At 42.5% G+C, this 27,145-nt stretch overlaps 1 protein-coding gene across 5 annotated transcripts in view; it reads left to right on the top strand.

Annotated features, from left to right (window-relative positions):
- The window catches only part of LOC147466135 (HSP20-like chaperones superfamily protein), a 42,359-nt gene extending 30,829 nt beyond the window's left edge, over positions 1-11,530 (top strand). For 4 of the 5 annotated variants that reach the window (XR_015189716.1, XR_015189714.1, XR_015189717.1 and 1 more), the window contains one exon: positions 11,023-11,530. Coding sequence is in view for 2 of the 5 variants with exons in the window: in XM_086524260.1 (XP_086380386.1) it covers positions 11,023-11,106 (84 nt within the window). In the remaining 3 variants the exon portion in view is untranslated. Of the gene's footprint in view, positions 1-9,718; positions 10,921-11,022 lie in introns of those variants that run through there. The other variant, XM_086524267.1, reaches the window with a different exon arrangement.
- Positions 11,531-27,145: the final 15,615 nt, after the last annotated feature.

Here is a 27,145-nt window from a genome sequence, read left to right as displayed (position 1 = left end):
ATAGATTTGCACTGGCCCGGCGGAGTTCCGGGCGTAGAGATACTGGCCCCAAAGACTCGCCCCCTTTCGGTATTTCTTTTTATATTAATCAGATCAAAGTACAAGAGTGTGGCTAGGGTTTCACTCTCAGACTCTGCGTCCAGATGCTTTGAGAAGTGAGGCCCTCACCACTAATTTAAAGGTTACAAGGGATGCCCAAAAGGAGAGCCCCAAAAGCTTTTGAAAATAAAAAGCATCAGTTCTCTTTCTCTCTTAGAGACTCTCTTTTTTTTTATAAAAAAAAGCAAGTTCTCTCTCTTTCTCATGGCATGGAGAAAAAGCAAGATTCGCGTCGCTCATCATTATTAAAAAATATATATTATTTTTTTAATTCATAAAAGCCTCCGCGATTTCCGGAAAGTAGGGTTTGCAAGAATTTTAGGGTTTCTGGCAGAAATTAGGGTTTCTGCTGTCCGTAGCCACGTCATCACTTTGTGACATACCCCCCTCTTGAAAGCATTGTAATCGACCGCGATTATGCCTGCAAAACCGACAAAAGCCATAAACCGTCTTAGCAGACACTGACTGTTAGTACCTACGTACTAGGAACACACATCTAGCACATGTATAAAATCGACAGTCACATCACGCATCAATTCTTTTGAGAGTTTCGGTCCGACTTCTTAAGTGGCCATTAGGACCATGCCACGTCATCACACTCGTGACATTCCCTATGAAGGCGGAAGTTCCAACTTGTAAATGACAAGTGAATTCTTTTTTATAATCTTGAAAGGTCCATAGAAGCGAGGTCGCAACTTTGCAAAATTTGACTTCACAGTTTTGGAGTGATGAGGTTCCACATATAACAAAACCAAGTCACCTTGAAATTCTGCATGATGATGATGCTTCTTGGCCTACTTCTAATGTTTCTGTTAAACATAAACCAATTGATTTCGAACTTGTACAAGCTTATCTTACATCTCTTGAACAAGTTGATCTGTGTACACCACTTTGTGTTGAAGAGCAAAGTTCATAGACCTACAAGGAGTATGCCCATATGCTGCTTGAAACAGAGGTATGCGAGTTACTAATTGAGGAGAATTGTTGTAAGCAAACTCTACAAGTGACAAATGAGCTTCCCAAGATGCCAATTGAATTTGAGTGTAATGTTGAAGCATATGTGATTAACTCTTCTCCGTCTAACCATCTATTTGAGAACGATAGGTTGAATGGAACAACAGATAAAGAGACTTGAAAAGAGACGTCCAAAAATATGCATTGAATTTGGATCTTTGTCTAAAACAATGGACTTTGGCAACCATGTAATCTGAAAATATGTTGCACAAACAATATCGTAACATTTGGAGCAGAATCTTCTTTTTTCCAAGGAATGTGTCATTTTTGAAATTGATCCATCACCACTAGAATTTGAGCATTGCCTTTGGGTGAATAAGGAAAAATGGTGATAAATTCTATACTGATGCTTTCCCACCGTTCTTGAGGTGGTGGCAAAGGTTGAAGTAACCCTTGAAGAAGCCGTCGAGAAGCTTTCATTATCTGACATTAGTGACAAGCCTTTACAAACCCTGTTGCATCTGAGGCAAAAAATATGTCGCTGACAAAAGGCGACATGCCTTGTTGATTCCAAGGTGAGCAACAAAAGGGACCTCATGATGTTCCTATATCAAAATCTTCCTCAATGGTGCATTGTAAGGGACAAAAACACGATAAACATAATATAGCAACTCATCCACAATTATATAAGTTGCGAACATGTTCATCTTTGCAGGAGTTGCATTAGAAGACTTGAGAGCTCGAAAGGCATCTTCAAAATGTTGATCTGTGAAGTATTCATTCTTGAAACACACAGGAATTTCCATCTACGCATTAGTCATGGCAAAATTTGTGGCTCAAGGCATGCAGCTTAAGGCATATGCAACCACATTCTGAAGACCATGCACATAATTGAATATGACCATGTGAATATTTGTCAAAAACTCAACCCATCTTGATTCATGATTAGTTGAGTGAAAATATACGGCAGAGAATTATGATCAGTTTGAACCACTGAATTTGCTCCAAGGAGATATTGCTTTAGAGCCTGATAAACATGAACAATGGCCAAAAATTATTTGTCATACAGGGGATTTTTCATTTGAATGACTGAAAATTTGCAATTGTCAAAAGCAATGACACAATCATTCTGCATAAGAACCCTACCTGACGCATGATCACATTGAATGGCTGACTGGGATCAGCTGTGGCAAGACGATTGCTCCGCTTCAGGAGACCATTGAAGCTAACTTTGTCAATTTGGTCAAAGGAGGAGCAATGTTCGATGTCATGACGAATGCTTATCCATCAGAAGCATTTTCCATGACATTGAATGGTTGAGTGGGATCAGCTATGGCCAAGATAGATGTTGTTAAGGCATGTTTTAGATCTTTGAACGATTGCTCCACTTCAGGAGACCATTGAAGCTTATCCATCTTTGTACTTTGGTATGGTAAAAATTGGCGAGTCCCAAGAAAGAACGGACATCTAAAATGGTAAGAGGTAAAAGCCAAACCATAATGACTTGAATCTTCTTGGGATCCATTGCAATTCCGGTAGCAGAAATCGCAAGACCTAAGTACTCCAGATGGTCCTTGATTTTTTATTTTTATTTTGTTGATGTACAGTACATTGGTACGCAAAATTGGGAAGACAATCTTCAAACGTTCTTTGTAATCTGCCATTGTTGTGCTGAAGATGAGAATGTGATCCAAGTACGCAACAACAAATTTGTCCAAATGAGGGCCAAAATCAATGTCATGAAAGTGGTTGGGGCATTGGTTAACCCAAAAGGTATGACCAAAAACTCATAATGGCCGTACTTCGTATGAAAAGCCTTCTTGTACTAATCACGAATACGAATGCGAATTTGGTCATATCCGGACTAGAAATCAATCTCTGATACCATTGTAAGGATTAGTAGTGCTAATCCTAGAATCAAGACAAAGACCTCATACTTCAAATTAAATTGAAACACAAGAGACTAATGCTGATGTCGTTGTGCTTTTTAATTGGCTAGCAATTAAATTGCGAGCTGTTGTTGGGTTCGTAATGCCGAAAAGGCTATGCCGTTTGGTAAGGGGACAATCGCCACACTGGTTGAAAAGGCCACAAGCAGAGGGTGCCAGCATGAAGGGGTTACTCTTGATGAAGAGCCACACGAGCATAGAGGAGTCACATTCAGAGAAAAACAGGCCACCAAGGACTCGTCATGTAAAGAGTCCGGGGCATATTTGTAGATGTGGACGAGGTTACTGCCTTTGAGAACATTGGTGGAAGCCCAATATAGGCACCTCTCTCGCTCTCTCTCTCTCTCTCTCTCTCTCTCTCTCTCTCTCTCTCTCTCTCTCTCTCTCTCTCTCTCGTGAGCAGCCCTGTCTTCTATGGCAAGAAAATACTATCGCAGTAGCCCAGGTCATGCAATAGGGCCAAGCGTACAGGTCGCAGGGTAACCAAGCGTGTAGGTTGCGCAGAGAAGCTGGGCGCACATTTCACGTTATTGAAACAAACGCCCATGTTGAGCCACGCGCAGTGTGGGCAGACTCTTCTGTAGTGAAGAGGGCCGCCACCACCAGGGCGTAGGGCAGGCAGGAACACAAGGCGTGCAACCAAGCAGGTCGCGCAGGGGCCTCTCTCACGTGTGCACTGGCACTCACTCAAAGCGTAGGGCAGGTAGGAACACAAGGCATGCAGCCAAGCAGGGGCCTCTCCCACACGTGTGCGCTTGCAGCAGGATATCATTTAAGTACAGTTGAGAAGAACTGATTCTTGAGGGCATTTTAACTGGGGAAGGGAATCGATTTGCAGAGGCTTCAGCTAATGTGGGCAATCCAAGGAGTCAGCGGTTAAAAGGAGTTCCCCCTTCATTGCAGGCTGCAGTTGCCACAGACCTCGACAGCCTGCAGCGCCTTAGTGTCACTGAATGCACCTTAGTGGGCTGGACAATTTTGTGCTGAAGTCGCACGTCGCACTTGGCAGTTGGTTATTCAAGGGAGGTATTGATACCTGGTGATCGCGGCAGTGATTCCTTAGCCCATAATCTCTGCAACATTTCGTCTCGTTTGTTAGTAACGACCAACCATGAGGAAGCAGAATGACAAGCCCGACCCCTTAGAGGACGCAGTCCAAAAGTGCAAAGAAGAAATGGTCGAGACCATTAACAAGATCAACCGCCACCTATTAGGTACAATAAAACTGCTTGAAGATCGCGTTCTGGCCCAAGAAAGCAAGATCACTCCACCGGGAGATCATGAGACGGCCCAAGACGAAGAGATTGGGTCACTCAAGAGGGAGCTCGTTGAGGCACGATCACGAAATACACTTGAAGAAGGAGAATTGCAACCTTCAGTAATAGAAGAGCTCAACACAATCAAAGAACAAATGCGAGCCATCAAAGAGGGGGAAGAGCAGCAAAAAGAAATGACGACCTCTTGGGTGGACATTACTACAAAGACTCAACAGAAGGCAGATGAGGCCGAGAAATGAATTGAGGTTGCCAAGAAAGGGAAAAGTAAGGAAACAACAACATCCACACTCACCATAATTAACCTGACACTAGAAGAGGAGCAAAGAAGGCGTGTGCGCTCTCTACATGTGAGAATTTGCGGCCTTAAAGACAAAGATAATGTGGACGAAGAGGTAAAAGAACTCATGGCTTTGATGGGGGTTCATGAGCCGATGCACTCAAGAGCATGGAGAGTGGGCATAAGAAAAATGGAAGCAAGGGGGAAACCTCGGAAGAAAGGGCACTCATCCTTCGTTTTTCCTCCATGGAAGCGAAGGAGGACTTTTTGAAGAAGAGACCAACTCTTAAGAAAACGGACATCTTTCTCGGGGATGATCTTACCCTCTCACAGATCGCTCATATGCAGGAGGTAATGCCAGAGATTAGAGCGGGAAGGGAAAAAGGTAAGATTGGTTTTTACCGAGATTGAAGAATGGTGATATTGGAGCCACGCTCCACATGCGGTGTGAGACCTATGGGACCACATGCAAAGTTGCTACCTGGAATTGTAATGGATCTATGCGTCTTGATGTGGGTGCTTTTGAGGAAATTTTTAGTGGGAGAGACATCATCTTCTACTTTGAGACACATCCGGCCCCTGGACAGACTATGCCTCACATTAGTGGATACAGATGGGAGACCGCCTGTAGACAGGAGACGCGATCAGAGCACAGAGGGCAGGGCTCAGGAGGAGTGGCAGTGTTATTCAGGGTGGAGTTGCAACCATTGATACATATAGCTCGCAGGGATGAGCAAGCTAGGTACATGTGGGTGAGACTGAGAGCAGAGACAGACAGATATCTTTACATTGCTATTTGGTACTTTCCCCCGAGTACGTCAATGTATGCACCACAGAACAGTCCCCCTTTTCTATTTTGGATGATGACATCTGGGAGTTCTCTAGAGATGGTGACATCATCATTTTAGGGGACTTCAATGCTAGGATTGCCCATCATGAGACAGTTTTTTATGATACTTCAGAGGAGATGCTGAGAGAGCTGGATGTTGTAGAGACGGGCCTATCCAAACTATCACAGAATGGGGAATATATTGAGTATGGATAACACTTGATAGACATGGGGACTGCACATGGATTGGTCATCTTGAATGTCCTACAGAGATTTCCCGCTGCGGGGGGTTTTACATGCTTTCCAGTGTCCACACAGACATGGAGCAAGCACATTGGATATTTCATGGCACAGCCGAGTCTCATCTCTAGTATCTAGGATCTCACGGTTGGACCCAGACCTATTGGTGTGGCAGTGGATCATGCTCTTGTGTCGCTGACCATCTCTTTCCAGTTCAGTGTAGCACACAAGCCACAGGCAACAACCCCTACTCGCTACACTTTCACGTGGAGACAGACTGTGTATACATAGATGGGATCTACAGACGCCTGTGTACAGAAGAGCCAGGGGGACCTCTAGAGGAGCTTACTACTATACTGACACAGACATTACATGATGCAGCAGCGAAGGCATACCCACACACCCAGCCTGAGCAGAGACGCCGTTCTGGGAGCATGCCCCAGAACAGCTGGTATGATGAGGAATGCCGCGAGACTAGAGCTAGACTTAAGAGGGAGGTGCTTTTGGGGGTCATCACTCACAAACAGTCACAGATTGACTTCGGCGCCTAGTGCGGTGGAAGAAGAGGGCATTTTTGACTCGCCCAGAGCAGGACCTATACCAGCTATTCTTGAGTCAAGACTCACGTGAGGCATGGCAGCTTTTTCATGAGCACTCCCCCCCCCCCCCCTCCCTAGGCCATTACCTCTACAGAGGACTGGGGCCATTACGCGTCATCTTTGTACATAGTTCCTGGACAACCGCCCCTTCCCGACCCCCCCGATCCATGTCCCCACACATGTACTTTTTTCACCGTTGAGATGGTGAGGAAGGCCATTGACAAGATGAGGACTGGGAGAGCATATGATCATGATGGCTTAGTGGTTAAGCACTTCATGCATGCCAGAGATCTACTAGTAGAGCTTCTAGCAGTTATGTTTAACCGTGCCATGTGTGAGGGCTTGCCTGATACTTGGAGCCTATCTACTATTGTACCTATCTTCAAGTCAGGAGACCCTATGGAGCCTGGGAATTATCGCACTATCATGATCGGACACACATTGGCACGGTTGTACGCATCCATTCTTGAGCAGCAGCTGAGCAGATGGGCAAAGAGAGAGAGGATACGCGCAGCCGGGCATGCAGGGTTTAGGAGAGGTTTTTCTACTCTTGACCATATCTTGACACTCAGAGCCATCATTGAGGAGGGCAAATCACATCGGAGACGGATCTATTGTAGCTTTGTGGACTTCCGCAAAGCATTTGACAGAGTACCCAGAGCTTGATTGATGCGCAGATTACAGGAGATGGGAATACCCACAGAGCTCATTTGGGGGGTCATGGCATTATACAGGTCAGTAGTGGGGCATGTACGCACCTCAGAGGGCCTATCTACAACGGTTCACTCCACTATTGGGGTGAAGCAGGGTTCCCTGCTCTCTCCTACTCTTTTTGGTATGTATGTGGATGAGGTTTCTGACTACATTGAGAGAGATGGTGATAGAGGTGCACAGCTGGCAGGGACATGGATTCCACTATTGTTATATGCTGATGATATTGTGTTGAACTCCGACTCTCCGGAGGGGATGCAACATCACTTGGATGCTTTGCATAGGTTCGCCCATGAAAGTGGTTTGTCTGTCAACCTTGGTAAAACCAAGGTCATGGTATTTAATACCACCCCGCAGTGGATCAAGAGGTCAGCGCCCGCATTCACATACGGCCAAGAGAAAGTGGAGTATACAGATGCTTACACTTACCTTGGAGTGGTTTTCAGTGGACCAGCATTTTCATTGAGGAGAGCAGCAGAGACTAGACTGACCAGAGCCCATGCAGCATTGGGTAGATTGGAGAGGATGTGTTCACGTGTTCAGTTTCAGGAGCCTCGGACGAAGCTCTGGCTCTTTGACACTTTGGTGGCTTCTGCATTGCTCTATGGATCTGAGGTTTGGGGACCTTCATGACCCATCACGGGAGGGCAGGTAGCACTGATGGATGGGGGGACATGGAGAAGCCACTAGTCTTTATGATCTCGCGGCTCATTAGAGCCAAGGCTTCAGTACCACGTGCCATTATCCGGGCAGAGCTAGCTGCCCCTCCACTAGTGGTGGAGGCGCTCACCAGATCTCTCTCCTTCATACACCGCATGTGGGAACTTCCCAGAGACAGATATGCCCGCCTTGCACTTGAGTCCTCTCAACAGTTAGCCATGCAGGGAGATACAGCATGCTGGTATGGGGAGATGACATCATGGTTTCAAGCGCATGGGTTCAGCATAGACAAATTGCCCCCCTTCCCGTACTAGATGCACCCTCTCTAACTCTTACACAGTCCGAGATCACCTGGCTCATCCGCCAGGACCTGACTCAGCTAGACACCAGGAGGACATGGATACAGCCAGCACAGGAGTTGGGCACGAAGATGGCTTTCTATAGAGATGCGGAGGACGGTTTTGTGGCGAGGCCCAGATACATGGACACCCAGGTCCCACTTGTCTCACGGGATACGATGTGTTATTGGCAAGATACGCACATCTTCACACCAGCTGCGGATCAAGACTGGGAGATACAGTGGAGTACCGGGAGAGGCCAGGACATGCCTCCTGTGTGACATGGAGCCTGAGACAGACTTGCACTACACATGCCACTGCCCCGTCTACTACGAGATACGTGGCCGCTTCCACTGCTTGTTCAGAGAGGGCTTCGGACCACTCTCCATAGTCATGCGGTACGAGGATCAGAGATGCTTGGGTCTGTTTTTGCTCGAGCTGCGTAGACACAGAGAGAGCGTGATGAGGGGAGAGGCTAGCCAGTCTCATAGACGGATCACAAACTTCTTTAGAGCAGACACTGGGCACCCGTAGGAGCTACTACCACAGGAGAGCTCGTCGCCTCACACGAGAGGTACACTAATCAACCGAGCGACCGATGCTGGATCTTTTGTGATTTAGCTATCCCACCTAGCTGCTTAGCTGACACCTAGCAGTTTAGGATTCCATAGTATTTTATTTTGTCATTTTTTGTTACTCTGACTTTGTATCAGATCCACCACATGGTGAATTTCTGGTGTCATAGGTCACTCTGGCCTTTTGAAGACGTTAATATAACATTTCATTTTCATTTCTCTCTCTCTTGGTGTGCACAGTGAGGTTGGTTAGAAACTAGTGGGTTGGGCCACATAAAGGGGTGACATTTTATTCAAAAGCCACCACTTTTCTTCTACCTCTATCAACCCCGGAGAAGGGTGGGTAGAGTGCAACGAAGAGGATAATGGACATCGTCACCCACGGATAAGAAAAATTTTCGGGGTTGAGAAGGGGATGGGTGAGAGGATAATGGACACCGTCACCCACGGGTAGGAAAATTTTTCTCTAATACCATTGTGAGGATTCTAGTTACTTACTACTTAGTGTTTTATACTTGTCTGATTAAGACTAAAAGCTGAAATTAGACTCAAGAGACTAGAACACTACTGCTTGATTGATTGAAATTGAGTACAATAGGCTCCTTTGCCACTGTGAGGATTCTAGTTACTACTTGGTGTTTTATGCTTGTGTGATTAAGACTAAAAGCTGAAATTAGACTCAAGAGACTAGAACATTGTTGCTTGATTGATTGAAATTGAGTACAATAGGCTCCTTTTATAGGAGATCAAGAGACGCGAATGAAGAATCGTGACTAATCACGAAGAGACGCGTCCTTTGGACGACTAAACGTGTCTTTAAGCGAACAGCTGCAACCATTGGGTGAAATGACATGACTAGTCATCGGAAGGGTGTGGCTTTTGATGAAGAGGTAGTGTCTTAGGATGAAGAGTGGCAACCAATCAAGGGCAGAGGTCCCCTTGGTTGGTCACTCTTCGCATCTGCAACTGGAATCAGCAAGGAGAGAGAATCATATACACAAACACATCAAAATCGTGGCAGCATGGAAGCATGTGCTTCAAACTTGAGGATAACTCTGTGTGTGTGTGTGTGTGTGTGTGTGTGTGTGTGTGTGAGAGAGAGAGAGAGAGAGAGAGAGAGAGAGAGAGAGGAAGAAGAAGAGAATTTTTAACATCGTAGGAAACTATCCCAAGAGACCTTAAAGATTCTTTTTTGCAATTTCTGGTACAGATGCATGGCATGTTCCATCCTTGACTCGCACACTGCACTCGTAGTTTTCACGGGGTTTCAAGTGACAATCCAGTTGCTTGCTAGAGCGATTAGATATATTCTATGTTGGCACTTGGGCAGCATCTCATGGTGGGACTGTTATGATTTGGTCTGCTACAGTGCTATCAGATCATGCACCAGTTTCTCTGCGTTTGGGATTCCAAACTTCCTCTATGCTTAGACGAGGATCGCGCATTCTTGACTCACTGTTGCAGGATGCTCTCGTCTTGGACAATTCAGGATATTTTTGGTCGCTCAATAGTTCTTCAGATCCGGTGACTCCTGCATTACGGCGTCATCTCAGGCTTCTAGACAACTTGAGAGTTTCAAGGAGATGGGTTTCTCGGTGACTGCGAGATTGACACCAGAGAGACTCTCAGCCACATTCAGACAGAGAAATGCGAATTGGTGACTGCGAGATTGACACCAGAGAGACTCTCAGCCACATTCAGACAGAGAAATGCGAATTCTCCTATCGTGCTTCAGTATCGACTCGGATATCCAAGGCGGATAGGATGAATAAGGATTTCTTTGCACATTTTAGGTGTTTAAGGACCTGATTTTGTAAACAGGTTGCACACAGATTCTGACAAGGTTCTTGACATTGCTTCAGATTATTTTGAGCACTTGTTTGCTGCAGATCAGTTGACTGATGATGTTATGCATGCCAGAGAGGAGGTGTGGTCTCATGTTCAGCCATTGGTTACGGAGGCTATGGGTCACAGTTTGCCAGCTCCTTTCACGATGCAGGAGATGCATGATGCAGTGGTTGGTATTGATGGTGCTTTTTGTCCTAGAGAGGAGGGGTTGACACGACAGCTTTTCTTGCAGTTTTGAGATGTGCTCAGTCCAGTTATGGTCTCTGGCTTGCAGCACACTTTTGTTACAGGAGAGATGCTCTGTGGCTCATTCCTTATACTGAAAAGCGGAGATGCGTCATCCCTCCGACAATGGAGGCTGATCACTCTCATGTCTTCCGTGTATAAGATTTTAGCCTGCATGATTAGTATTCATTTGATCACGGTGACTTTTGTCCAATGGTAGCTTATTCAGGCTCCGTTCTACCCAACTGTGTAACTTGCTTACGCGATTGAGTATACCAAGAAGTTCATTATTGAATTGAGTTTAAAGTTTGTCCACCGGTGCTTGAAACTATAATATATACCTCAATAATCTTGCAATTTCGAATTTATTTATCCTAGTGTCTCTGCTCATTGCCCAGATATGTTAGTAAATTTATCTAACACTCCATTTTGTGTGCGCAGCATCCAGGGTTCGACTTTTCTCAAGCAGAATTTAGTGGCTCCTGTCCTAACCCCAAGAGTTTCATGGGCGGAATCAAACAATAATAAATAGAGGGGTTATGGTTAATCTGCCAGTTTGGACAAAAGCCAGCTTGCTCGAACGACAGTCTGCATCAGCTTAAAAAGATGTGATTGTCTGCTTAAAGCCAGAAGGGAAAGAATGTCATATGTACACAGATTGCCAGTTGAAAATTTTTGTATAAATAAAAAAGTGGAGGACTTCTGATTCTTTTGGTTTTAAAATAGGTGCTATGTTTGAGTGAATGGACTGATCAGAAGTAGACGATAAGGCATTATGTATTTACAATGTGAGAAAAAGTACCACTGCAGAGAATAAAACTGTTGGTGCTTTATGGTATGTAGTAGTGGATTTGAGCCCAACAAGTTGAAAATGATGACTAGTAAGCCCTGCAATGTTCTTTTCTTGCTTAAGGTCATGTTTAGACATCTCTCGCTCTTGAGTTCACAACTCTCCTCGTCGGATAGATATTTAAGGTCTCTTGGGATAGTTTCCTACAACGTTAAAAAATTTATCCTCTCTCTCTCTCTCTCTCTCTCTCTCTCTCTCACACACACACACACACACACATGCATGCATGTAAGCTCGTAGGGGATGAAAAAGCTACTTGTTGATGGTTGTTTGATGGAAAATCACGCAATAAGGATTTAAACATATGTAGGATGTATTTGCGCTGTTAGCATATGCTCTCTCTCTCTCTCTCTCTCTCTCTCTCTCTCACACACACACACACACACACCATGTTTGAATGTCCTCAAGGAGATAATCCAACCATCGTTACTTCTTGTTACCTCACAATAAAGAAAGTGCCCAAAGCACTACCACTATCTAAGCATTAGTACCTAATTTTGCATGTGTCCTCGCATGATCCAACACCACTGCCCTGCTCCGAATAACAATGGACAAAGTCTTCTTTTCTTGTTCCTCCCGAAGGGCTTTAGTGTTGGACTACATCAGCAACTTCAATACATGTGACTTGACAATGTTAGTGGCTGATGGGTGGGGTAGTGGCTCCCTATCATGTGAGCAACTAATGCCTTCATGAGAGTTTCTTTCGTGGAAATGGGCAGCGTTTGCAAAATAAGGCATTATCCTCTTTAGCTATCTCCTTCACGTCTTGGGCAGCGTAACCACCAGCCGGATCCTTAATTCTTCATTTTCTTTGTAGCACTTTCCAAAGCTCTGAGTGGCTTCAATAAGGTCCACTGAGATTTGTTGTTGTTCAGTGAGATAAGTGGGCTCTCCTTGGCTTGGCCACACTTCCTTTAAGATGTATTTAGTTCTTTTCCAATCATGTGCTGGAGATCCTTCACTTTTTGACTGACATGGTAGGAGAACTTCAGAGCTTCTTCTACCAATAAGTTGCAGTTGATGAGATATTTAAATTCCCCAATGAAAGCTTCAACCTGCTTTTTGTGTATTGCACTTAAACAACTTTGTCTTGCAATGTTTGTAGTTCCTTATCTCTTGTGGGCTTAGAGTTTTGCTTCCTCCTCTTGTTCATAGGCCAATTTAGCCTTTCCCTTATCTTTTGACCCCAAGGACGAGAGTAAAGGGAATAAATGGAGGTGAGAAATTGGGACGAAAGTAAAAGGAAAGAAAGCAAAGAACTTGAAAAGGGCATTCAAACCGACGGAAGAAGCCATCAGCTCGTCAAAAGATAAGGGAAAGGCTAAATTGAATAAAAAGGAAGGAACATGGTAATCAAGACCCCAAGGGTGAAGCTTGAAATAATCTTGGAGCCTAAATAACTGCTGGAGGCACTCTGCAAGTTCTTGTGCTTCTTGTAATTTCCAAGTCAAAGATTTGGGATTGGGTGATCACTTTTTTGTCTTGTGGCATCTTGATGCATCCTCTAAAGATGTTGTCATTGTGGTGACCTAATTCATTTTTGTCTATCAAGCAATTGGTAATGTAAAGCTTGTTGTAGAGATTTTAGGCCTTCACAATAGACTATGCTTCGTCCCCTTGAGAAGTTGGAGATTCTCCCTTGGATTTATTATGGGGAGGCACATTGGTAGGCTCTCTTTCCTCTTCCCATCGGATGCTCCACCACTTGTTCCTCTTTGTGTGCTTATCATCTTGAGTCTATATCCATGTTGCTATGTTAGCATTATTCCATAGGTTAAGTGTTACTCTTTTAAAAGAGATTTCCCAAAGTTTTGGTAGAAATTACCAACTCTGAGAACTTTAATGGAGGGCACAATCGCTATCTTGAAGGCACATTGACACAAGACTAAATCGACCTGATTGGGGCCCTAGAAACCTCCTTTGTTGCTCATGTTTTTTTTTCTTTTGACCATTTTTGGGTCCATACTATTTTTCTCGGTATTTGGGGTCTTTCTATTGTGATTTGTTTGGGTTTTGCCTTGCCATAAGTGCCTTAAATTATTTTGCGGAGCTTGGCCCTAGTTCTAACTTTGAAGCTTCCTTGGTAAAGTGTTGGCCTTGTGTTTCTTGTTAGCATTATTCCATAGGTTAAGTGTTACTCTTCTAAAAGAGATTTTCCAGAGTTTTGGTAGAAATTACCAACTTTGAGAACTTTAATGGAGGGCACGATCGCTATCTTGAAGCCACATTGACACAAGACTAAATCCACAAGTGTTCATGCACCCCAAAAACCAAAATGGCCAAAGGCAATATAATGTAGCACTTGTTTCATCTTGGTACATATAGGGAAATAACAATTTTTTACCTCCCTTGATCCCCCTCAAAACAGAAATCACATCGTCATGCTTCGCATAGAAAATCGCGGACTAGACTGTGAGCACCAAGTGATCTCCAACTACTCATGTACCCTTGCTAGGCAAGTTTTTACCAAGTTTGATCCCCAAAAATGAGTTTCTTCAACCCTAATCTTGCTTATGTCCCAATTGGTGATAGTTTATGTCCTTTGCTCCAATCATTTTTTGCCCTTTAGAGAGAACTACACTATTGCATCTACATGGGTAAAATGCAATTGATGAATCTACTGACATTGCCCCCAAAAATCACCTTCCTTTTTGGTACACTACATGCAATTTTCGACCTGATTAGGGCCCTATAAACCTCCTTTGTCGCTCATGTTTTTTTTTTCTTTTGACCATTTGTGGGTCCATACTATTTTTCTCCGTATTTGGGGTCTTTCTACTGTGTTTTTTTGGGTTTTGCCTTCTTATTTTTGCCATAAGTGCCTCAAATTATTTTGTGGAGCTTGGCCCTAGTTCTAACTTTGAAGCTTCCTTGGTAAAGTGTTGGCCTTGTGTTTCTTGTTAGTCTTTTAAGATTCTGATTTGGACTTTCCTAGCTCAAGCTCTCCTACTTTGCACTTGGTCTTACCGTTATGGATCCCCTTTGTGATAGCAAATTTTTATGTGCTTATGCGCATTTCGAGCTTCATTCTTAATCCTCTTGTTCTCCTTTTTGATTCTATATTTCCTAATTTCCAATAGATATCCTTGTTCTTGCTTGCTTGTCTTTTTCTCCTTGTTGCTACTAGGTATAGTCTTGACACCACCACTACGTGTATGCAAGTGTGCAATGCACAAGAAGTTAAAAAAAATGCATAGATAATGCCTTGAAAGATGCAAGCTCTATAGGCAATGATGGGAGGGTTGCGATGCAAGAAGAAGGAATTTGAAGAGGCACGGTGATGTTGATGGCGAGATTTCACCCTAGCAACAGGCTTCTTATTTTTGAATTCTTATGTTCATTGTCCTGCATGAGCAAATTTCTTAGAACTTTCTCATTAGACAAGGCCAATAGAACACACCAAATGATAGAAAAAAATCCATGGAATAATGGCATTCATATATAGGAAGAGTAGTAGCTATATAAATTGAGGTGTGATCTATGACGCGGTCATTTTGGGACAAGATATTTGGCTTTGACAACATGCCATCCCAATTTTAGGGAATCAATTTGGGTTTTTGGTATCTTGGCATGCTTATCAAAAGATAGGACTTGTGAAGCTTCGGCACATTCCAAGATCGTACAATAGTATCCAATGGAAAGATGTGCTTTGTCCTTATGAGCTGAATCATGTGGTGGTGCTTGTGTCTTTAGAACCCTTGATATTCAATAGGTGTTGGTGTGAAATGCTCCTACGGTGCCCTATTCTTGAAGGAAAATCATGAGAATTGCTAGTGTGGTTGGCCTTTCTTGTTGGAGCACTTGTGCCTTGGAAAGACAATTGTTCCTTGGGGTTAAGAAACTTGGGGCCAGAGCGCCATTTTCCCCTCATAATAGTGTTGTGCTTGACGAAGCTGCTTCTTCTTTTTCTTCTCTATGGCTTTGGATGACAGGTACTTTGGTTTATAAAGTGGATTTTTGTTCGGTACTTGTGGAGTGAACATAGACATTGTAGGAGAGGTAGAGCTTGTTTCCACTATATGCTAGATTTGGTTGTGGAGATTAAATAGAAGCTTTTGACACTATCCTTTCCTCCACTTGGATCTCTCTTAGTGTGGAAACTACAAGGGAAGGTGTTGAATCAACTTCTTCCTTTGGTGGAAAGAACTTGTCATAAATGTTTCCTTGCTCATCACCTATTATAAAGGATTAGCCAAAAGGTATTCCTAATGGATTAAAAAAAGTTAAAAGGTATTCCTAATTCAAAGATTCCCTCAACAAAAAAAACGATGCGCTAGTTTATAGCACGTAGCAACGGGCAATGATGAAGCACATACATATGCAACAGTATTAGCTGGGAAGGATGGATACAACGTTGAGAGAGAGAGAGAGAGAGAGAGAGAGAGAGAGAGAGAGAGAGAGAGAGAGAGAGAGAGAGGACACTTTAAAGAGAATAAAATACTAAAGGAAAAATAAAAGAGAAGAGAAACACCTATTTATATGGACACAAAAAGTCTTTTGACTTTCCACCTTCATACGTCTTTTGACTTTCCACATGCATATGTATTTTGACTTTTCACCTTCATCTGTCTTTTAAATTCTTAAACTCACCCTTCACTTATGCACTTAATATGTTTTGAAAGAATTTGTATTTTTGTCAAATTGGGAAGACCTAATAGTTTCTTCTCTTTCCAAGTCCTTAGCAAAGGTAAGTCGTACCTCTTTTAAAAATTGCTCTTGTAAAGTAAACATGATCGTGTAGTACTTGTTGTCTTGTCTTAGATAGATTGCATTTGACATTTGAGGATGGTTGATCAGTGTAGCCATGATCTTCTTATATGCACTCTACTTGCTATGGAAACGTTCAAGTCATGTTAATTGTAGCCTTTTAGTCTCTCAAATGTTCATAAGAATTGAAAAAATCTTCTTTTGTACTCATGAGCCTTGGCAATGAAGAACTCATAGTAGTTTCTTGATGAATTTGTTGACCACCAACATTGACCTGAGTTGTTTCAACTTTGATTTTCCCTTCTTCGTGGAGTTTGGGAGTTTAATGTCGAGGTTGTTGAATTGGTAATGGTTCTATATTGTTGCTTGATTCTCCTTTGCCAATGGGCAGTATTGAATACGATGTATTTGTTCAAGTCCTTGCAATCTCTCTAAATATTCAAGATCCCTTTGCAATTGCATTTCTTTCTCCCTTTCCCACAATGAGGGTGGATTTCCCTTGCTCATTGGCCAGCAATGGCTATAACACACAAAAGCACTACATGATTGGGAAATGATGCAATGCGGATACATAGTCCTGGGTCCCAAAGGACACCTATTCACCTTGAAGGGGCTGGATCCAGTGGTGCATTATAGTTCCTTGTTACTCGAGTCCAACCTCGAGCTGGAATAGCCTACCCCACTTAATGGGCTAGAGGAGGACCTGATTGAGTGGTTGGAAGCTACAAAGTCTATGCCTTATTACGTGGTTTCTATTTGATATTTTCTTTAAGATACCCCATCTTCACCTGTCCTTACAATAGTCGCGCCCAATGTGCTGCCTAGCCTAAAAGCAGGTGTCGAGGCCATGGGAGCTATTGACTCAGATGCTCCTATTATCAAGGTCTACGGGTTGGTGAGCCTATCAAAGACCACTGAAGAGGCAAGAAATCTCTTTTACAAGAGTTCCCCCAACTCTCAAGTTCCTCTATGTCTAACTCCACTACCTAGGCAAAGCTCTCTTCTATCTCTGATGAACTTCCTTTTGATGAATTTCCACAAGGATGGTTACAAGAAGAATATGTTGATTTCAATATTGATCAGACATCCGCTAATGATGTCTCAAAGCTCCAAGAAGCGAAAACTTTGTCCTTTTCTAAGACAACCTCACCAGTGTCCCCTCCTGAACTTGTCAAGCAAGTCAACCTCAGTGACCCTGACAACCCTCGGCCCATTCTTCTAGCCGCTTGGTTGTGGGATCACCCGACACTGCTCGACCAAGTAGTTTCTTTTATGCACTCTTTCAAGGATGTTTTTTCCTAGTCTTATAATAATTTTGAAGGAATCACACTATAACTGGCCGTCCACACTATCCCTCTGGTCAAGGGGCTAAATTGTCATAGGTCGTGCTTACAAGTTGAACCCCAAGTATGAAGAAGCTTTCAAACTAGATCTAGAGAAAATTCAAGAAGCAAGTATCATTGTGCATGTGGAGTACTCCGAGTGGCTATCACTCATGGTCATTGCGCCTAAGAGGCAATCCAAAAAAAAAATCATATGCATCGACTACCGCGCTTCAGAACAAGGTGACAATCCCGGATAGCTTTCCAACACCTTTCACTGAACATGTGCTCAAAGATGTGGTTGGGCACATGCTTTGAAATTTGGATTGGTTCAATGGCTACAAATCAATTGGACATTCATCCTGCGGACCAGATCAAGACCGCATTTGTGACTCCATGGGTTATATTAGTTATACGAGTGTCTTTTGGGTGAAAAACGCCCCTCCTTCTTTCAATCGTACACTCTACATCCTCTTTTATCCTCTACTCATTGATCCACTTTGAATCTTCATGGATGATTTTTTGAGACTCTCCAATGCTCAAGTGGAGAATTTGGAGGAGCATCTATAGCTCAACTCTCTGAAGTCTTCCTCAAGTGCAGAGAGGCACACCTTAAGCTCAATCCTAACAAATACCACTTTCTAGTCATGCAAGGTATGCTTTTGGGTCATGTGGTGTCTGCTAAAGGTTTATCTCTTGGCCTTGATAAATTCGTGGCCATTCTAAGGTTGCCTCCCCCAATCAACCTCAAGGATGTTCATAGCTTTGTAGGCCACACAAGTTATCATCATAGCTTCATTCATATGTATGCCAATGTTGCACAACCCTTGAACCGCCAATCAACCCCAAGGATGTTCATAGCTTTGTAGGCCACACAAGCTATCATCATAGCTTCATTCATATGTATGTCAATGTTGCACAACCCTTGAACCGCCTAACCAGTGTTGTTGTACCATACAAGTCGTCCAAGGATGAGGCCCAAGATTTTGCTTATTTAAAAAAGTGTCTGACTGAGGCACCCATTTTAGTTGCCCCAGATTTGTCTCCTCTCACTTTCATGTGCATGTTGATGCTATTCAAACTACTGTAGGTGCTATTTTGACTCATCCTAGCAAAGAATTCAACTTAGATTTCCCTATCCACTATGCCAGTCGCCTATTCACCAAACAAAAAGGGGAGGTTTGACTATTGTTATGGCCTATAAAAATATTGACATTATTTATTAGGGTTTCACTAGTCCATTATTAGTGACATCATGCTCTATGTTATCTGTTGAATAAGCCATAACCTAAACCCAACTAGTAGTCCACCCATCCTTTACAGGTTTCAATGGCATGGTTGCCGTTTGAAAGATGGGCTTTAGATGTTGTTGGTCCAATTTTTTCCCCAGCTCAACTAGGCAATCGGAAGTATCTTCTGTAATTATAAATTATGCCATCAAGCGGGCCGAGATAGTGGCTACCATTGATTCCACAGGTATCATTCTGGCCAAGTTTTTGTATAAGAATATATTTTGCAAGTTCAAGTGCCCCTTTGAGATCACCAGTGATCAAGGCAGTCACTTTGTCAATGAGCTTATCTCAATCCTGCTCACAAACTACAGGATCTTCCATCGTAAGTCTTGCTCAAACTACTTGCGGAAAAATGGGAAAGCAGAGAGCAGTATTAAGTCTCTAAGTGCACTCCTCCGAAAAGCATGCCATTTGCATCCAACTTCATGGGCTCATGCAGTCCTAGGAACCCTCTAGGCATATGAAAACAACGACCAATCACGTCCTTTTTCAACTAGCATTCAGACTGAAATTCATTGCCCCTTTTGAATTCAACTCATGTTCTCCTCGAGTAGGCAATATTCATGTTGATTGTGGTGTGGAATCTACCTATATCTCTTGTCTCTCCATGCTTGAAGAAAGTAGATTCTTAGCTTCCAATGCTCTCCAAGCAGAGCAGCCCGATCGCAAAGCGTGGCATGATCGTTATCTTTGCATGCCAAAAATCATCCAGGGTCCTTGGTGGTGCTCTATAAAGTATGGTACCCCAAAAAAAAAAAGCAAAGAAGCTAGTCCTCCCTTGGCAAGGTCCATATAGAGGGCATGAATTTTTACCACAAGGAGCATTGCAATTGACCACTTTAGACAGTGTTCTTCTGCCGCTTGTAAATGGATCTAGAGTAAAGTGTTATTATCACTCAATACAGCAAGCTATTATCCTCTCTAGATGAATTTTAAAACTATGGCCAACTAATCCTTGTGCCCCTCTTCCTTTGTCGTCACCCAGCATGCTTCTCTTCACCACACCTTCATCTCTGCTTATCTATAACCACAGTGTCCTCATTTATGACTTGTTGTGTTCCTCTAACTAATCTTGTTGATAGTGCAAACACTGCTTTGTTTACAATGTAAGTTGATTTTTTTAACTCTTTTCAGTATTTATCTTTTTCTTTTTTATGTCCTATCTTTCTTGCACATCGGGATTCAATCTCAACTTAGGCAAACTATACAAACTTCCTCTTCCAAATGTGTCTCATTTGTTCACTCATCTGAGGTTTTTATTCTCCATGCGGTCATCCACTATCATGTCTCTCATTTGTTCACTCATCTTAGTTTTTTATTCTCCATTCATCCACTAATGCAATCTCCATCTAGTGTGACTAAAATTCCATTCTCTTGCTCAACCCTTCACACCATAGTTTAGCCTTCCCTCAAGGGCTCCCACTAATCTCAAGTACGAAAGTTTCTCGTCTCAATACGTGGCATTGGGTTGTTCCTTACCTTGAGTTTTATGTGCTTGTTCTTGTAATGTTGTTGTTTTCTGGGCTTTTGATTTGGAGAGTAGATTCAAGCATTGATTTGCAAAAGATTGGCTTGTAAAACTTACTAGTGGTTGAACGGCTTGCAAATCCACCTCTCAAGGGCAACAGAGTTGTTTATTCACCTCTTGAACTGATTAGCAGAGGCGTCATCCACCAGATGTTATCTGTGGATTTTTCAAAAGAACGCTACAAATTTTTGGAGTACCTTGTGAGCACCGAGAAGAGCTACAAGATGGCTAGGATCTAGTGCTCTTTGCTTGAGTAAATTTTCTCTCTCTAGAAAAAGGAGCACTATTAGTACTTGCCATCTCTAGCTTTATTTTCCCCACCTATGTCCACCCGCCCTCTCTCTCTCTCTCTCTCTCTCTCTCTCTCTCTCTCTCTCTCTCTCTCTCTCTCTCTCTCTCTCTCTCTCTCTCTCTCTCTCTCTCTTTGTAGTGCACTAAAGAGAACTCCCTCAAAGATGTCAATGCCAAGCTCAATGACATCCTCCAACCAATCACCATCAAGTCAAGCACAGTCTCTTGGATCAACAACACGAGGAAACGAGTACCACTCAAGCATTGGATCATCACCTTTAAGGACAAGGAGGAACGGTTGAAGCTAATATGACAATCCCGCCTCCTCAAGGGGAGGAAGCTTTGGATTGCCGAGGAATTAACCAATGAACAACTCAAACGCAAAGCAATTGAGCTTAAGAAGATGCACAAAGCCCGCAAACAAGGCAAATGGGCAGTTTACGCAGGGGGCAAATCGATCATTCAAGAGTTTCGGACTCCAAGTCCGGCTCCCCCTCCTCGTGACCCTCCTTAGGTTTTGTCTTTGCTTTCCTTTTTCTTTCAGATGGACCCTTAATCCTTAACTGATATGCATTCGATGCCTTCAGTTGGAGAAACCATTGTACTGTCATGTTTTATTTTGGTCCCATGGGTCATATTTGACCTCTGTGGACGATAATACAATCTCTCTCTATCTCTCTCTCTCTCTCTCTCTCTCTCTCTCTCTCTCTCTCTCTCTCTCTCTCTCTCTCATCCCTACCCACACCATCTGTATCCATCGACGTGTCAAAGATGACTTACTAGTTCTCACTGAGCAAGTTCTATACAGAATTTTGGAGCAGGACACGACCTTACTAGTTCTCACCGAGCATTTTTTGTACGATATTTTAAAGCGTGACATTAGGATTGCCCAATTTGTAAATCTCTCCATGTATGCTAATGTGGGGTTTTGACAGCATTTGACAGTGCTCTATGTAAGCTTTTGTGGTCTTGTGCGCACCTTCATATTACTACAGTGCAGTCTAATGTACATCCTTCTAACAATGTATTTTATACATCAGTCTACTAGTGAGTTTACAATGTGTCATTGTACTATAGTCTACAATGGGTCCATGTCCATAATGTAAGAAGGCAATCGCCCAGGGAAGCATTTAGGAAAAGGCATGCTCCTATTGAAAGACATATTAGTTTTGGAGATGAAGAAGAATCCAAACATAATAGCCATGGCTTAGAGACATGACCTCAAGTGCCACTAGTAACAAAAGTTATAGGGCATCTGCACAAGATTCAAATTTGGATTTGAGCTCAAAATTAGACAGCTCCAGTGTATAAGAAAAAGATCCCAAAGGAAAAAAGAAGAGCAATACTCAATTAATGAGGCATGAGAGTACCCGGTGTGCAAAAACCAAAAGACAAACAAAGTTATAGGGCATCTGCACAAGCTTCAAATTCGGATTTGAGCTCAAAATCAGGTAGTTCCAGCGGACAAGAAGAAGATCCCAAAGGAAAAAAGAAGAGCAATAATCAATTAATGAGACATGAGATTAGCCCGGTATGCATAAACCAAAAGACAAACAAGTTCTCCCTAAAGTTTCACTAGAAGCCACCTAGTCCATCTCTTTGCAACATCCTCTCCCGCGATCAGCTGCAAAAACTAGGTTCAAAAACGTTGACTCATATTGACCTACCAAATGATATACATGTAGGTATGGTACATGAGCTTCTCAATGGCTTTCCAAAAGTACAAGGCCACATTCTTATTGGGACACAAATTAGTCATGTGACGGGGATGAGAAGCTTCCCCTCTTTAAAGAATGCCTAGATCAAGCAAGTTAAACCCCCTACATAAACCCATACACCCTTCCACCCCAATCTATCTCAATGCCAAAATGCCTCCACTAAAGAGCTCATTTTAAGACAAAATGTCTTTGGTGGTATCATCCCTATCCCGCCCCAACCCTTTCTTTTGCATCACATCTCAATTTGAAAAATAACGTTTTATACCTTTTTTCTGCCTTACAACCTTCCCCCACCCACACAAGGAGTTGTTTTGCATGCTAGATTGCATGCAATTTTTCTATTTAAAAAAAAGGTCAAGATGGATGCTTGATAGCAAGATTTCTTTGGAAGATGGAATGCAACTCACTTGTTTCATGGTGCATCATTGACCTTGCATTGAATGAGACTTTCTTGAAATGCCAATCTATCCCGGCATGGGAAAAATCCAAAGGCTTATGCTTTATCCATTACACCACACACATTGCTCTCAATGCAAAAGCATGAACATTTTTGAGATAGGAGACTATACACACGTGAATAGTCCCTTCAATGTTAGATGAGGCCTTTGGGGCACTATTGAATAGCCCCTTCATGTATGCAGTCAATGCCCCTTTCAAAAGTTTGAGCATCATATCTTACTTGAATGCTCCATCAAGTTTGCTTCCCTCACATTGTCAACCCATACCACTTACTACATACCTTTCTCTCCCAATCACTCCATGGACTCTCAGTTGCCACCCTCATATCAATAAGCCTCAAGTATATTGATTCATTGAACAACTCACTATAGAGCATACGAGATGCTTCAGCTTATCCCATAGGTCATATTTGACCTTCGACGACAATAAGGCATTAAATTTATCTATCCTCTCTCTCTCTCTCTCTCTCTCTCTCTCTCTCTCTCTCTCTCTCTCTCTCTCTCTCTCTCTCTCTCTCTCTCTCTCTCTCTCTCTCTGTGTGTGTGTGTGTGTGTGTGTGTGCGCGCGCACGCGAATAGATATGTGAGGTCTCTTGGGATTTATCCTACAATATCTTCTTTTCTCGTGCGTGCGTGCGTGCGTGCGTGCGTGCGTGCGTGTGTGTGTGTGTGTGTGTGTGTGTGTGTGTGTGTGTGTGTGTGTTCCAATAACAGTATAACATATATACCAAAAAATCCTTTACAAAAGACACTAGAAATTATGTCAGTGAAAAGGTGGTATAATTCCCATTTATAGTACAGAACAGCCTTTATACATCATTACTGAAATCAAGGCCAGAAGATATAAAAGTCCACCGTCTTCAAGCCAAGGAACTTTGAAAACCATAGTTGAGAAGGTAACCCTCACCTGCACCCATGGAAACAACACAACTTTTAGTTAGCATTTGTACCGTATGCAGGCAATGCATGGGTATCCCACATGTTATAGATGTCACCCAACTATATTCTTTCAAAGGTAAATAATAAAAATGGTAGATCCAATCATATATTCAAATATGGTTTTGTTTACGAGGGAAAACCGTATGGAGCCCCAAGATTTCATGAGATAAGGGTCAAAAGAAGTAGCCAACTATACCCATAACAGTCATACATCCACTTTAGTATAGTCAATAATATTCATGAGTTCTATATTGGTATACTGGTAGTGCTATATTGCAATACTGGTATATGTATACCGGTACACCGGTACTGGTCTCAAATTTTTTGTACTAGTACTGGTACAGGTAGTACAGCTACAACGACTTCATATAGTCAAGAATATGCATGAGTTCTAGACTCCTATACTGCTATACTGGTAGTGGTATACTGGTATTTGTATATTACAATATTGGTATATGTATACAGGTATACTAGTACTGGTCTTAGATTTTCACCGCTAGTACTGGTACTGATAGTACTAGTACCATAACAATCATACATCAACTTAGTATAGTCAAGAATATGTATGAGTTCTATACTGCTATACTCTTACCGGTATAATGGTACCATTATAATACTGTTATACTATTACTAGTCTCAGATTTCCAGTGCTAGTCAAAAGAAGTAGCCAACTATTCCCATAAGTCATTCATTGACTTCGTATATTGCTGGTACTGGTAGCTTGTCTAAAACCCATTATCTTCCTTAACTCACTAGGTATTAGGTACACCCACAAATATCTTATTAAGAATTTCACCTCGTAAATACATGCCTCTTTTTTACAGGAGATTTCCTAGGTCAATACAAGGTATTTTGACTAATCCCCAGTTAATTACACCGAGGCCGTGGCAGCAAGCCACTCCCGTAACCAGAAGGAGTTTAATCCTTGTATTAACATCAGCATGTGTGTGTGTGTGTGTGTGTGTGTGTGTGTGTGTGTGTGTGTGTGTGTGTGTGTGTGTGTGTGTGTGTGTGTGTGTGTGTGTGTGCGTGCGTGAACAAGAAGAGAAAGCCAGAATAATCGTTTTATCTCCCAAGTGTGGTTAATTGGTTTTTCAACCATGTGTTCTATCTCCCAAGTGTGGTTGATTGGTTATCCTAGTTCCCTCTTGAATAACATGCCTTGAGTTCAAGACTTGTTGAAAGGATCTTTGAGGTCTCTTGAGAGTTTTCCTACAAGGTTAAAACGCCTCTTCTTCTCTCTCTCCGTCCCCCTCCCCTTCTCAATAAAACTGATTTCAAATAATAGAAAAAAAAATTAGAATACCCACACGGTGTGGATTTTGAGAGCAAGTACATAAAATTATATGAAATAAAAAAAGCTAGGGAAAAAAGTCGATCCTAAAAAGAGTAAAAGGTGCTTAGGCCACCCAAGGAAGAGAGAGGATGATAGAGGCCTCTGAGACCACAGGAGTGTTGAACCCTTCTCCCTACCCAACCTCTATCCTTTATATAGGCACCCCTGAGCTTGGTTTAGACTAGCCCTCCTGGCCTCTGACCCTTGGCCTGACATTACACCTCCCTTAGAGAGAATTTCATCCTCAAAAACAAAAGTGGTAATATCTTCAAAAGAACACTAATGTTTTCCACAGTGGCATCCTTCATGGATCCACCTGCCATTTGACTAGAACATAGTTCAATAGGAGGCTCAATGAACTCAAGAAGGAGGATTCCCAATCAACAAGCAAAGAAAATTGAGCGGAACTAATTTCCGGGAAAATATGAGCAACACCCTAAAAAATTTGATGCGAGCACAAGCTATAATGTTTTCCATAGTGGCATCCTTCATGGATCCACCTGTCCATTTCACTAGAACATAGTTCAGTAGGAGGTTCAATGAACTCAAGAAGGAGGGTTCCCAATCAACAAGCAAAGAAAATCGAGCGAAACTAATTTTTGAGAAAATATGAGCAACACCCTTGAAAAATTGATGCAAACGTAAGCTATATTGAGGAAAATATCATGTCATGCTAGATTCAATCAGCACCTCAACGCAAAAGGGCCATACATCCAAAATCATCACAAAGTAGTGGAGGTTTCAAAATCTCAAACCTCCTTACATGAGGACCCAACAAAATCCCCAAGTCACAAAAGTGCATATAAAGCAGTTAATTACAAGTGTGTCAAAAACACCAAAAAAGGTTAGAACTTCCACCGTCTATGAGGCTACTTGGGTACCTCCCAAGGCTTGAAAGAATTCCACCTTTTTAAGTGTAGCCTTTCAAGTTGCACAAACTCATGGGCAATGGAGTCCAAACTAAAGACGTGAAAGAACATGAAGTAGATCAATGTGTTTGCAAGGCACATATGTGGCATGTTTGTTGGCCCGCCTCTAGAAATCCTCACAAATATAATGAGGAAATTTGGGAAGGGTGATAGCATAAGTAAACCCTTTCTTCAATGGCCCAATTGTACTAACACGAAACACATGTGAAGCATTGATGACCAGAATTACCTCCTACACCAATGTGGCTTGCATGCTTCTTCCATGTGTAATCCTGTCTTGAAAATATTTTGTTAGCTTTGATCTCCATCTAACAAGTATCTCAGGCCACATATGATGTGAAGTGTAACCTTCAGGCTCACCACTCCCAAATACACCAAGTGCTCTCATGATTATAAAATACTCAGGCCTATGGCTCTCCTCCTCCAGCACGTATGCAATGGCAAGCATCTTACCATATCAACAACAATGCCTGATGATGAACGTTGTCTTGGAGGTCATCTTTGATAAACATTGGTGAAATCTTGAAACTGACATCGCTTTGCAATGGGGAAGTAGATAGAACAACCTTGTAGAACAAGAACCCTCATGATCAATAGCATAAACATGCTCTCCCATATTATTTTCTTTGCACTCAAGCTTTACATGCTCTTATGACAAAGTGGGAGGACCTAGCGTGTTTAGGTGTGTCCAAAAATAGACCTCTAGTCTTTGGCTCAATGGAATAATGCCATCACAAATAGCTAACTTAAAGGTTTTCCGCCCTCTAATCCACCAAATCTTGGCTGCTCTTAAAATTCGTTCCCTACTTTAAATGGGGAAAAAATGTGCATACTGATAGCAAAAAGCATTGCATGTTAGAACCTTATAGAAGCATTGTTGTAGGGGTTGACATGATGGACCTCCACATGTTCTTATTTCCAAGGACATGTAGGCCAATGATTTTTTCAAGGCTAATGGGCATGTTTGTTTTGAATGGGACATGTAGGCCAAGCAGTGTTTGGGAAAAGTTTGTTTCACCTTAGCCTTGAACCATTTGAAAATCAAGCAAACCAAGGTAAAGGCAAGAATAACTCGTAAAATATACAAGAAAACAATTCAAAATTCTTGCATATTTAAAAAAGTCTAGTAGTGTTTCCGCTAGGTTTCCTCCTTGCCAAGATGCAAACCCGTCTATGAAAAATTAATTTCCTTGG

This window comes from Adiantum capillus-veneris, chromosome 1 (genome assembly GCF_014529385.1).
Source record: "Adiantum capillus-veneris isolate H3 chromosome 1, ASM1452938v2, whole genome shotgun sequence".
In the NCBI taxonomy this organism is placed as follows: domain Eukaryota; kingdom Viridiplantae; phylum Streptophyta; class Polypodiopsida; order Polypodiales; family Pteridaceae; genus Adiantum; species Adiantum capillus-veneris.
The sequence above is the reverse complement of the archived record's forward strand: the minus strand, read 5'-3'. Positions and strand labels throughout refer to the sequence as shown.